The sequence below is a fragment of the Panthera pardus genome, unplaced genomic scaffold (genome assembly GCF_024362965.1).
Source record: "Panthera pardus isolate Hobbes unplaced genomic scaffold, ASM2436296v1 HiC_scaffold_2, whole genome shotgun sequence".
Classification (NCBI taxonomy): domain Eukaryota; kingdom Metazoa; phylum Chordata; class Mammalia; order Carnivora; family Felidae; genus Panthera; species Panthera pardus.
This window is the reverse complement of record NW_026526765.1, coordinates 61,724,575-61,738,376: the sequence shown is the minus strand read 5'-3', so window position 1 is coordinate 61,738,376 and position 13,802 is coordinate 61,724,575. Positions and strand designations below refer to the sequence as shown.

The window sequence follows — 13,802 nt, the reverse complement described above, 5'->3', positions numbered from 1 at the left end:
AAGTACTCGATGTTCATTGGAGAAAAATCAGAAAATATGAATGAATAAAAATTCAAAAAGAAAAATTACCTTCATCTGTCTACCAAAGATACATCTGCAAAGATCTATTTTAATTTTATTAGCTGCAAGTTCTGGTCTCTCATTTTAGATAATCATTCAAGATGAGATCATTTCCTGGACATTAAAATATTTGTTTTTAAAATTATTGTAGGGTTTAAGGAAAGTCTGGGCTCTGGCTTTGAGTCCTGATTTCACTGCTGTTTGTTTAAATTTGAAGCTCTAAAACTTGCAGATAGTATCAGGTTTCCTCACCCTTCTTTTTTTTTTCTTCCTCCTTCCACTGTGGCCTCTTCCTCATACCCTTTTCTTCTTTTCACATATATCCCAGCCTGAAGATGCTCTGTGGTATATTGTTTATAAATACGGAGTTCTACCATACAGTTGTTAACAATTAAAGCAGTAACTTTCTTAGTTATGTCATATAGTTTATACCATCAAATTCTGCTATAATAAAATATCATTATAAGGAAAAGAAAGTCTTTCACTCATGGAGGCATTGGACTAGTATTCAGTTCTTCAAAGGGCTTTGAAGAATGCCTTTAAATCGTGAGTTAACTTTTATTCTACAACCTGATTACTGAATTATGGTTCTTGGTTTTAAAAGTAATACAATTTTTGGTGGGAGTTCGCTCTTGTAGTTTGCTGTCAAACATTTTAACAGTAGAAGCCTAGGTTTTGAATCTTAGGAGATGCTTTTAAAAGCTTTCTGTGGTTCTGTTTTCATTACAGCTGCTGCTTCTTGAAAAGCAGTAGTCTGAGAATTCGGACACAATAAGGATAGTTCCTAATTTGGATGACTTTTAATACTTGCTTTATTTGCTTTGAGGTAAGGACAGCCTCCAACTGAAAGAATGGATACTCTGTAGCTTTCACATCCATGTTTAGAGAGAGAGTTAGGTAATTTCCTTGAGCCTGCCTGTTGTATGATTCTTCAGGACCAAATCCCCACTCCTGGATAGAGATTCCCAGTGGAGAGTGTCATGGCCAAATGGTAACCATAAAATGGAGCTTTTATTTCACTTCTGTTATTTGGTAGCCCTCATTTCATTATCATGGCACTCTCTGTTTTATATCCTGTCCTATCAGTAGGGCATAGTGGAAATTTTATTAGGAAAAAAAGAACCTAGACTGGGTTATGAAAATTGACTGTAGGCATGTACTTCCAAAGGTAAGTGCTGGCGCTTGTATCCACTCTTTGCAGCCTGGCTGGAAGAACTTTGTATTGGTTGTAAAGTAAAAACGAGAGACTGTCTTGTAGGTTCTTCAAGAGACTTCTGTTTCTAACTTCTCTTCAACATGCTTCTCTCCAGCTACCAGGAGTCGTTCCTCTCTGCTTAAAACGGTTTAACAGTTGTCTCCTCATTGACTCTAGCAGTGTTTTGAACTCTAAAGTTTTTGATGTCTCACTTGAAGGCATTAAAAAATCAAAACGCTCTTATTTCACAATATCTATAAAAACATACATGGTTTTTGTACCATTGACTTCCTCTCTTTATCTCTTTATTTGGGTTACTATTGAGCAGAATTCTTTTTTCTCCATTCTTGCATGTGGCAGATGCTTCCCACATGTTCCTGAAAACATAGATCTTTCTCTCATGCTGGCTTGAGTTGGCTTGGCTTTGGCTTGATATTCTGCTTTGTCCCCACCTTTGAGTCTAAGAACCTTACCCCCACCCTTGCCAGTATGTTGCATGTTGTGCTTCTATCCCTTTGACAGATGTGTTTGAAACAGTATGTATGCCGAGTTGCTGGAAAAAAAAAAACTTGCACATGTTGATAAAGAATTGGACCGCACACTTGGGGAGTTTTGGTTGTTTACTGGTGAGTTATACAGCACACAGTATGAGAGCTGTTGTCCTACAGGATGAAGTCCAAGTTTGATAGAAGGGTTTATGAAAGACCTCTGTGATTTGGCCTTTCCGCTTTCCCCATCTCGTACTAAAATACTTCAGTAATGCTAAATTAATTGCAGATCTTTGAGTAGGATGTGCCATTTCTTAGCTCTTTGGCTCTGCTTATGCTATTTATTCTGCCTGGAATGTCTTTCTTTCTCTTTTTACCCTGGCTGCCTCCTACTCATCCTTTATGGCTTAGTTTAGGCATCCTTCTCCTTTGGGCGGGTTAAATCTATTTGTGTGTGTGTGTGTGTGTGTGTGTGTGTGTGTGTGTGTGTGTGTGTGTGTTACACTGCACATTCTCAAAATTCCCTCCTTTGAACTCCCGGACAAGAGAGAATTTCTTAATTGCTTTTCTGTCTGCAGATATAAGTTGTTTGTTGAACAAAATAGTATTTAAGCTACTCTATTGGTTATCCCAAGCATGATGATAGGAGTTAGATGAGGCTGGTAATGATTCTGTGGGAGGTGGTTTAAAGAAAAAAAATTAGAGGATTTATAGAAAACCCCTAAATATATATTTATAAAAATGTAGAAAATAAGGCATACATCTGAATCAGAGTGACATTAGAGAGACCATTGACGTAAAATACCTCTTTGGGTAGCTTTTAAAAGAATTGCCTCTTTGAGAAGGAATCAGGGCAGGATATTCAAAACAATCCCATCTAGAAACAGACCAAAGTTAGCTTTTGTGAGTTCTCCTTCAAGCCAGCCAATTAGAAGACAAGGTGCCTGCAGCTACTTTTTCCTTTTGATTTGTGGTTCCTATGGCAATAGGAAGAGAGACTAGGACATTTCTCTCCTACCTCTTTTAATAACTTTTTGCTTTTGAAAAATGCCAAAAGCTGTTATTCTTCTTGTCTTTACTTACTTACAGTATTTCTCACCATGATGGCCCTGATTTTTAAAAAAATTTTTTTGATGATTATTTATTTTTGAGAGAGAGAGTGCGTGCGCGTGCATGTGAAGGGGGAGGGGCAGAGAGAGAGAGGGAGACACAGTCTGAAGCAGGCTCCAGGCTCAGAGCTGTCAGCACAGAGCCCAATGCGGGGCTTGAACTCACGAACTGTGAGATCATGACTTGAGCTGAAGTTGGACGCTTAACCGATTGAGCCACCCAGGCGCCCTTGATTTTGGTTTTTGATTATACAGTGGATATGACAAAATTAATAAACATTCTCTGTTCCCTTGACTACTGCTATTTTCTTTGGCTATAGAACTGCAAATATAATCAATCTAATTGAGTATTTGCTGTTAATATTAGAACACTTTGTGAATCATTTCTTATTCTTTATGGATAATCCTAAATTAGTATACTAGTCATTGCAAATAGCTAAATGTGAAATTAGAGCAAACATTTCTTGGGGGTTTTCTACCCCTAAAAAGCCTCTGTTAAGTGTTCCCATTGTGACCCAGTGGGTTTCTCTTGAGCTTGAGGCTAAAGTCTCAAGAGGAAAGAAGCTTAGTTTGTATTGCTGTTGGCTTAATAAGTAGGTCAATAAGCATTTGTTAAAATCGGTAAATACCCACAGTGTTAAGGTAACTTCTTGAGATATATTTTAATAATCAGATAGTGTTCCTTAAGTTTATAGAGAAACCAATAATCTTAAAAAAAAAAAAAAAGACAATAGTCTATACATTTTGAATATAGCTCACAGGAAGAAATCTTTATTCTGTTGAAGAATGATAGATAATAGTTATTCCGTAATAGTCAACATAGGTTTCTATCCACGTCCCTAAATTTTAGATTGGAATCTTCAAGAATCAGTTACTCCTGTGGTCCTAGCTGCATTTTAATGCTCTTAGGTTGATAAATGTGGAACTTTTAGTTTTATCCATTGTTTTCAAATTATGTCAATGTCTTTTTGGTCACTACACTTAAGAGGAACCTTGTTTAGACTAGCAGGTACATCCTTATTAAAAATGGGTGTATTTTCTAGAGTGGCATTTTCTGTTGAGTAAAGACTTTTTCAGCACTGTGGTTGGTCTCTTAGCTTCAAGGTAATTAAGAGTGAAAATAAAGCAGTTCTAATACCTTTAATAAATACTGGCATTACTCTCTGTATCCCACAATGTCCTTCATAGATGTTATAAAGGTAAATTCTTGGAAATTAGATCTTGAAAGTGTCCTTATATTTCCCTGAATGTACAATTTCAATATCAAACTTTTAAAAACAGTACTAAATGGTTAATATTTTGAAGTTAACTTCTCAGGAAATTTTCTTTACATTGTTTTCCATACATTTTTAAGTATTAGGTCATTTGACGGTTTCCTAACCTTGGGAAGATCATTATTTTTCTTTTTGGGCTTTAGTTTCTTCTAAAATTATGGGTGGAAGTATGGACTAAATTGTCTTCCAGTTCTTTGTGATTCTTTGGTTTATTAAATGTGAAATGTGTCTCCTTCCCCCCCCCCCCCCCCCCACCTTTTTTTAAGTTTTGGATCCCAAGGCATTAGCAGAATCTGATCAGGGTATAGTATTCTTAGGCCTTCATAGTTTTACTCTTTGAGTCAAATACATATTAAACCTTGCGAGCTCTGGAACCTATTTTTTGTGGAATAAATGAAAATTGGTTTGCTGGTGAGCTTTGGTGAGCTTTGGTGTTAATTTGGTATCAATTGCTGAATCCAAGTGTAATCCTTAAACTGTATACTCAGATCTAAGTGATTCTGTGATTTGGTTGAAGATTCCAAAAAGGAAACTTAAATTAAACTATGGGGATATTGAGTTTATTTAATTTAAATAATTGATGTAAGCAGTGTGTACAAATGTATTGTGTCTGGGTCTTTTCTCTGCCCATCTACTTCTGATGCATGCTGATGTAAGTATTCTTTTAATAAGCATTTACTAGATATCTCTGAATAGTTTTAATGGAAGGAAAATGAGTTTGCTTAGAGTCAGGCAGGATTAACTTCTAGTCCTAATTTTGCCACCAGTTAGCCCTTGTTTTCTTGTGTTAGCTTTTTTTTTTTAATGTTTATTTTTGAGAGAGAGAGAGAGCGAGCAAGCAAGTGAGCAGGGGAGGGGCAGAGAGAGAAACAGGCCCCAGGCTCTGAGCTGTCAGCACAGAGCCTGATGTGGGGCTCGAATTCAGGAACCTTGATATCACCACCTGAGCCAAAGTCCGAGGCTTAACCGACTGAGCCATCCAGACGCCCCATAGCCCTTGTTTTCTTGTACCTTGAACAAGTTGCTATTTCAGTAAATTAAGTGCTCCTTTGCTGATCCTCAGATTCCTCATCTGTAAAATGGAATAATACCTCCCTTAAAAGAGTAAAACTCTTGTAAGGGTTTACTGTGTCAGCTGTTTAGTGTATGAGAAGGACCTGATAAATGGCAGCTATTTTTATTATACAAATTTTATTCAGCATCTTTTGTGGCACTCTGCAAAAGGGTTGGGGTAACAAAATGTGTGCCTGTAGTATCAGTAATAGATTTCTGTATTGTCTCTGGTAAACTTTGGAGTTGAGGCACATGTTGGAAATGTATGGCATTTTTGTTGTTACCAAAAAGCTGCTCAAGTTTTTATTCTGTTTGGTTCCTCTGGTGTTGTATTCTTTAAATGCCTTTTCTAAATAATCTCAATACTCTAGCTAAATTGTAGGTGAGATGTAGCTAGTTAGTGGCAGATGCTGGATAGGAGCCCAGGTCTATTTGGTTTCAAGCATAGCTGACTTTGTTTATAATATAATTGGGGTGACCACAGAATTTGTCTCCTAAACCAGAACACTTCTGAGAATGAAAGTTATTCTGGGACAACAAGTGTAAACCTGGACTGTCCAAGGAAAATGAGGATGTCTGACCATCCTAATTATAGCTAGGGTAAACAAGTTTATGATGTTGAGTCTAAGACTTCTGGAGTATTTTGGTTGAATCCAAACACCCACCTTCAGTTAAAAAAAAATTTTTTTTTTTTTTTGCATGGTTGTTGTTTTTGCCACAGTGAATTCATTGACCTTAGATCTGCCAAAAAAGTACTTATTGAATACAGTATATAATCTAATGGCTTAAAAATACTAGCCACAATGCCTATATTTATTTTCATATTTCCCTTTTTTCTTAATTCCCTTAAAACCAGCAAGTTTTTGAAAGAGAATGGGAATGGGTAAATGAAACAAACCTTTAAATTCTTACTTGTCAAATGAACTTTGTAAACAAAGTCTAAAATCAATATCATCATATTCCAAAGTTTTTTCTTTGGAGGGCAGAGGTGTGGGTGTCACTGAAAATCAGATGTGTTTTTAATCAGCTCTTTTATTGCCTGTGTCTATCAATCTATCACTCATCTTTCTTATTCCTTTTGCCTTATGTCTGTAGATGTCCTGTGATTTTTATTTAGGGAAGTGCAAAACTGTATCTACATGATAAAAATTTAGGTGATTTTACAATAGAAGCATCATAGTCTTGTAGAATTCATGTGGGTTTAATAGCAGACAAACGAAGATTTGAAATTCTGGCTTTCCACTCCTTTGCTGTGTGTCCTTGTGCAAATGATTTAACCTCTGAGCCTCAGTTTCTTTACTGTGGTGTGGGAATTAGAAAACACGTTTAAAGTCCCAGGCACATAGTAAGTGATGGTAATGATGGGAGTTATAATTCTATGACGCAGACTAGAAACCGTTACTTTTATGAAGTTATAGTCACAATCTCACCCCTAATCTTGTGCGCTCAACTTTCACAATTCCCTCTAGTGGGTTTCCATTTAAACATTCTCTCTCTCCCTCTTGATTCTGTTCACTGTGTCCTGAGGAATTCGCGGTTGGCAGCAGAAACCTCCTTTCTGTAGGACAGAAAGTGGGCCCTCTCCCAGGGTTTCAGTAAGTTGTCTAGGACCACCACCCCTGACCTCCAAACTGCCACGGGTGCATCCCCTGCCCGACTAACATTCAAGTTGCCTGTGTGAAGGAGTGATTTGTTGCGGCCTCTAACTGCTTCTTCTCTTCCTTCCTTTTTGTCATCCTGCAGTGTTCTGTGCCAAGGTCTTTGTGGCTAGGCTGCGCCAACCTGGTAGAGAGCATGTGCGCACTGAGTTGCCTGCAGAGCATGCCCAGTGTCAGATGTCTCCAGGTGCCTCTCTTCTTTCTTGTTGTAAATGTGTTTTTTACGTATGCCATGAACATTTGTTGAAACTTGCAGTAGTGTGTTTAATCCAATGTTAAGTCTGCTAAATGTTCTGTGTAACCCTCTGCTTTTCTCCAGCCTGGGTGCCCCCCATGAAGGAGTTTAGTACCAAGAGGGGCCCTTCTGAGAAAATGGGTCTTTGGCTGGGCCCTGTTCTACTCCTCTTTTTCTGCTCCTGCTTTTTATTCTCCCCTCCTCCCTACCTTGAAGTTCTGATTCTTATGTTTAATAGTTGTGCATGTGCCCACAAAACCCTGATAATTTCCATTTGGCTACTTTTAACAGTTCTTTGTTGAGTTGGGAGGGTTTCATAATTCAAGTGCTGATTTTTCTATTTTGAAACTCATCTTTTGGCATGCTTTCACTCCCTCCTTCAAAAAAGGAGTGGGGAGGGAATCCCTAATTGTATAAAACCTCAAATTGAAGTTCATTGAAGGTCACAGCTTTATGCTGCCAATAACTGTCGGTTTGGGCCACCTCCCAAAGGCCAGATCTGACACCTGTCCTCAGGGTCCACCCAGGTTTCCAGGCCGAGGCTGGCAGAGAATTCCACAGATAAAAGTAAAACTTTTTTGGGGGTGGGGAGGGTTGCTCAGGAAAAAAACTGTCAGCAGCAGTGTGGCCGGATTGCACTCTTGCACTCGTTGGGATGGAATCTTAGGGAGCCAAGGCAGAAAACGTTGTGGCTTTATTGGGGAAACTCTGTTTAGAGGAAACATGTATTTAATTAAGTATGGTTTCAGTAGCAATATTTAGTTTTCATCACTGCATATTCCACACAGTTTATTATATCTTTAAAAAGCATTATGAAATTCCTGGTATCCTGTGGAGAGTGCCCTGTTTTAGGAAAACACTGTAAAATCAGGAAATGAGTTAGAGGGATATTATCGATGGCATGGATGACTTTACTGTTCTCAAGGTTATCTTTCTATTCATGTTTACAGTCTCTAAATGGAGCGGGGAAGCAAGGAGGGAGGAGAACTTCTTTCACATTGGGATTGTGTATTTTATTTACTTACTAGCAAACATTCTGAGTAGCATTAGTGTGGTTATTGATTCAGATTGCTTTCTTTAGAAAACTCTACTGGAACCTCATTAACACAATTAACTAGAGAGTAAGTTCAGTGTAAGATCCAGTTGTTATAGGGGTGTGCATAAAAAGGCAATACAACTCTTCAGGGTCCAGGGATCGGATGTTTCAGTGAGGCTCCAGCGTGGTGTGTGTATTTACCTTTGGAAAAGCAGCTTCCCTGCATGCAATGTAGCTTTAACAAAAATGTTCTTGAAATAGCAGACATTGTCGCATGTACTCTCCTTGGTGCTAAATAATGGATATTTGCCTTGTAGTAACAGTGTCTCTGTTTTTCTGAAAATGCTTACTTGAATGTTAAAGTTAATTTTTGGTGGAGTGATTGAGTTGTTTTCCAGAAATATAAGTAGGGGAAGAATTGTTGTGCAGATTGAAGCGCAAATTCTTTTTATTGAATTCGGTTAAAAGTAATTGACCAATGGGAAGCATTATTCAATATATTTTAGTAACATTATTTTGAGATCTCTGGAGGTGGGGCGAGTAGGAGGAAATACTGGTTCTTACCTTGTTGAAAATGGAAACACTAATGTGTTCAAAGTTCTGTGACTTATCTCTCCCAGTGAAAATCATTTAAGAGAAAAAAATGTAAACTTGCCTTGACTGGATCTTGAAATAAGGTGAAGTATTGAATGATATTCACTGAAATGTGAATGGAGCAAATATTGTCTTTAGAGATATATAGGGAATTTTGTTTATTTAGGTTTTTATTTTCTTAAGTATATAATTGAGAATCTGCAGCACAGTAAAGTGAAATACATACTCCGCTGATTGGAATTTGCAAATAATTACTCTCTTCCATTTGTGAATGGAAAGTAAGCATGTATCCATGAACATGGAAGATTTCTTTCCTGTCTAGTCACTGGTTTTACCTATTACTATTTAACACCTGTGTTCCTGCTCTCTACCTACAGTCTCCAAACAGTGCTACAATTTAGTTGACTTAATTTGGGTTTGGGTTTCAAAGAATGCCTTTTGGCTTATATGCTACATCTTTGGTTTATCACAAAGATGACTCTTGCTTGACTTGGCACATCTCTCAGCTCACCCATTTTAAGAAGGCCTCAGAAGGGAAGAAACATTATCTGAAGAGCCTAGTTGACTAGGCTCTGGAGTTGCATGACAGGGTCCCCCTTAAAATTACCACACCAGACCCATTGCCAGATGGAGCTTTAGCCAATTAGACTGTGTGGCTGAATTAGCATACCTTTTGAAAAGCAGAAATAAAGATAGTAGTTATCTTTGGCATTATACAGTCCCTCTGGTTTCTGCCATTTGTGAGAAAAGGGATAGCAAAGACTGAAAAAGTGAAAATCACTCATTTACCTCAATAAGCTGTTTAAAAAATAAAGATCATTTTCCATCAACTGTACTTGGTGCTTCACATATATTAACTTCGTGATAACCTGGTGAGGTAGGTGTAATTATCCCCATTTTTCAGATGTGGAAAACTGAGTTTCAGAGGTGTTATGGGTGACTGGACCTAAGTTAATACTACATAGCTGTGAAATGGCGGAGTTGGCATTTGAACCCCAGGTTTGCCTGATTCCAAAGTTGTTTTTCTTTCCTCGGTGCTTGAATGCTACTATTTCTAGAGTTTCCCATCTTAGTTTTGTTTGTGAAAACTTTACTAGTGAGCTATCTGGTGTGTGGCTTGTTTCGTCATTATTTATTTGAAAATCAGAAAGGGAAAACCTGCCAGATATCTGTAGGTGAAAAAAATGGCATTTCTATTGCCAGAATGAGCCCTCCTGAATCTTAAAGCTAGTGAGGTTCCTGAATGGCTTTTCTGTGAGAATATTTACTAAGCATTTGCTATGTGCCTTGGCCTGTACTGCTGCTGGACACATAAAGATGAATACAGACTTGTTCCCTATTCTCATGGGGTGCCCTGTAGTAAGCAGACCCATGAATGAAAATCCAGACTGAACTACAAATAAAGTCCGAGAGAGAGAGAGAGGGAGAAAGTGTGTGTCTAATAAAACTATGAAGGGGGTGCCTGGGTGGCTCAGTCGATTGAGCGTCTGACTTCGGCTCAGGTCATGATCTCACGGTCCGTGGGTTCGTGCCCCGCGTCGGGCTCTGTGCTGACAGCTCAGAGCCTGGAGCCTGTTTCGGATTCTGTGTCTCCCTCTCTCTCTGACCCTCCCCCGTTCATGCTCTGTCTCTCTCTGTCTCAAAAATAAATAAACGTTTAAAAAAAAAAAACAAAAAACTATGAAGTTAGCCAAAAAAAAAAAAAAAAAAGTGAACCGGTTTAAACTAGGACTAACTCTCAGCATTTTTTTAAAGAACAGTTGGACTGGAATATCTGGATGTCTGTGAACAAGCTGAACTGAATCAATATCTCAGTTGGTTCAGGTATCCAGATTGAACCAGTTGATCGTTACATCAGATAATCAAGCGTTCAGACCGTGTAGAGTATTTGCTAAGATCCCAAGACTAATGGGGCACAGGAGTAATAATACTAGTGTTAATAACAGTGTGTATCATTTATTTTCCACCTCCTTTTTATGTGTCAGGCTCTAGGCACTAGGTTGTTTCATGTAATCCTTATGCACAAGTTCTCTGTGGTGGCTTTTTGGTATATGCAGTTATTGAACTGAACTGACTTGCTTAAGGTTGCACATTTATTTAAGTGACAGAACTGGGCTATGAATGTAGGTCTGGATAGCTGCAAAGCCAGTGCTCTAGTCACCATTCTGTAGTGATATTAACTTGGCAACTGCCATTTGTTTAAGAACAAATTCTTTATTTCCAGTATCAAAAGTTGAAAGCTAACGCACCTAGAATGTAGTGGTTCCATGTAGTGGACGGGCAGATTTTCTTGGGAATGCCATTTGTGAGCTGTCAGCTGGGGAGAGTGTTAGTGCTAAGCCTTCCTCAAGGGTAGGACTGATGATTTGGATCGACAGCAGGGATCATGTGAATCAAGTTGTAGTGCCTCCTTCCAAGCTCTAGTGTGGGTAGTGCTGGACAATCAGTACAACCTCTTGACAGCTACCTTTCTTGTTTCTTTTCTTTAAGTATGGATAGTGAGCCACAGTGGGTTAAGAACACTACAGGTGGAACTTACAGCTGCCAGCAAAAGAGGATATTTTTTAGATATGAGCTGTAGCTTGGTAGAAAGAATCCTGGCTCTGGAGCAGACAAACCTCAGTTCTAGTCTTCTGCCTGCTACTCAGTAGCTCTGTGACACTAGGCAAGTGACTTAAATTAGCTGAATCTCAGTTTCCTCATCCTTAAAAGTGGAGATGTATCTACGTACAGGATTTTGTGAAGTAGAGGAAGCTACCTCTTAGTAATTGCTTGTTGTTGAGGGGATGAAAATCCCTATCTTTCATTGCTTCTTCCTGGTTCCCTATTCAAGAAGAGCGAATTCCAGTCTTATAAGTCTTAGATTCCATTCCGGGGCAAGTAAGAATAAGATAAAGGCACATGATATGGCCCCTTCTGTCAGGTGTTCTCCTTTTGTTCAGGACTGTTTGTCAGACATGGCTGTTCCAACTCACTGTCTTTGTCTCGTTTCTAATGAGCATTGGGATTTTATCATTTCTTGTTGATTATCTTGTTGCACTCTGAGGCCACTGTGAAGGCTTTGAGTAACCTTTTGGATTATTTAATGGAAGAGTCTTTTATATTTTATGAACGTTAAAAAAAACACCTTATTTCTCTTTATAAGAAAATTTACAAAATACTCTTATTAAAAAAAAAAAAATCCACTGGTAAACTCACCACCCAGAGAGAACATTTGTTGCTGTTTTAGGGTCTTCCTTCTGCCTGTTACGCAAGGAGGAACCATCAAGTTGTGCAGGCTGTTATTATGGTGATGATAATGATTATAAGAGTGGTGTTTTAAATGTCCCATGGAAGCCCAGAGTTTGACTTTGGAGTCACTAGAGGGATAAAGGAGGGCCTAGCACAGTGCTTCCTCCTACTTGTGCCTCACCCAGAATAGCTCTGGATTTATCTGTATTATATAGCAGGGCTCTTAGTAAGATTTTATGTGAAGATTTTGCTGTAGGAATTCCCAAACATACAGAACAATAAAGAGAACTATTCAATTCAACCCTTGAACAATTTTCAAAATCATGCTATTCTTGGTTCAACTTTCTTCTTCTTCAACTTTGTCTTTTTCTGGGGCATTTTATTTTTTATTTTTATTTTTATTTATTTATTTATTTATTTTTTTTAACGTTTATTTATTTTTCAGACAGAGAGAGACAGAGCATGAACAGGGGAGGGTCAGAGAGAGGGAGACACAGAATCTGAAACAGGCTCCAGGCTCTGAGCTGTCAGCACAGAGCCCGACGCGGGGCTCGAACTCACAGACCGCGAGATCACGACCTGAGCCGAAGTCGGCCGCTTAACCGACTGAGCCACCCAGGCGCCTCTGGGGCATTTTAAAGCAAATCTAAGATGGTCTAAGAGATAAAAAAGTTTGACAAATCACTGTTTCATATCAGCATTTAAAAAATTAGAAAAATGGTTCATAGACTTGAAAATAATAGGATTGATACTGAAAGTTATAAAAGGTGTATAAAATTTCCTTTGGCCCCAGATCTCACTTCCCAAAGGATCACTTATCTGTTTCCCAGTATCCTTTTAGACAAAAGCTTAAAAAAAATACAAATGGAACCATACTATATGTACTGTTTTTCAATTAAGAACTTGTTAAAATGTTTATGTATTTTGAGAGAGAGAGAGAGAGAGAGAGGAACAGAGAGAGAGGAGAGAGACAATCCCAAGTAGGCTTTGCACCGTCAGTGTGGAGTCTGATGTGGGGCTCAATTCCATGAACCATGAGATCATGACCTGGGACGAAACCAAGAGTCAGTCCCTGAACTGACTGAACTACCCAGGGGCCCCAATTAGTAACTTTTTCAATTAATAATATATGTTGAGCATTCTTCCCTATCAGTATATAAAACCATATAACATCTTCTTTTTTATAGCTGCAATAATGTTCCATCATATCATTTATCATTGAAAACAAAATTTGGCCAATTCCCTACTGAAGGAACTTTAGACTTCAGTTTTTTTGTATCATAGCACTTTACTAATTTTATTGAACATATATCTTAGACTTAAGTGATTATGTCTATAGAAGGAACTCCTAGAAGTACAATTGCTTGATCAAAGAATATCAGTGTTTTATTGTTAATTCAATTATCTGTATATAGAAAAGTTTAATAATATCTCCCTTCCAATATCCCCCAAATGCCACACCTAGATGTTTACAGTTTGTTGTCTGCCACTGTGTATTTGTTTTGTTTTGTTGTTGTTGTTGTTGTCATTCATCTGAGGATATGTAGCACTATAATTAAGGGGTTTAGGGAAAGTGGGCTCACACTGTACCTTCGTTAACTTCCTTTATTTACTTAACATTGTATTACAGACATGTTCCAGATTTATGAAGTCTAAATAACTTTTTCACCAGTGGTACTTTTATCATTCACAGATTTGGTAGGGTTGGGGAGAAAGGAGAGTATAGTTTTTTTATTCTTTTTTGAGTTAGAACACATGTATAGCAAAGTGCAGAAAACTTAAGTGGTTTATCACAAAGTAGGCAGTGCTTTATTTTGAAAGGTATGGCTAAACTTTTTTTTTAATTAAAAAAATTTTTTTTAATGTTTA

At 38.1% G+C, this 13,802-nt stretch overlaps 1 protein-coding gene across 8 annotated transcripts in view; it reads left to right on the top strand.

Moving 5' to 3' along the window:
* FBXW11 (F-box and WD repeat domain containing 11) overlaps positions 1–13,802 on the top strand; it is a 119,979-nt gene that overhangs the window by 30,413 nt on the left and 75,764 nt on the right. For 3 of the 8 annotated variants that reach the window (XM_019450304.2, XM_053907094.1, XM_019450307.2), the window contains one exon: positions 6,923–7,024. The exons of the other annotated variants lie outside the window; for them this stretch is intronic. In XM_019450304.2, coding sequence (XP_019305849.1) covers positions 6,923–7,024 — 102 coding nt within the window. Of the gene's footprint in view, positions 1–6,922; positions 7,025–13,802 lie in introns of those variants that run through there. 8 annotated transcript variants of the gene reach the window in all.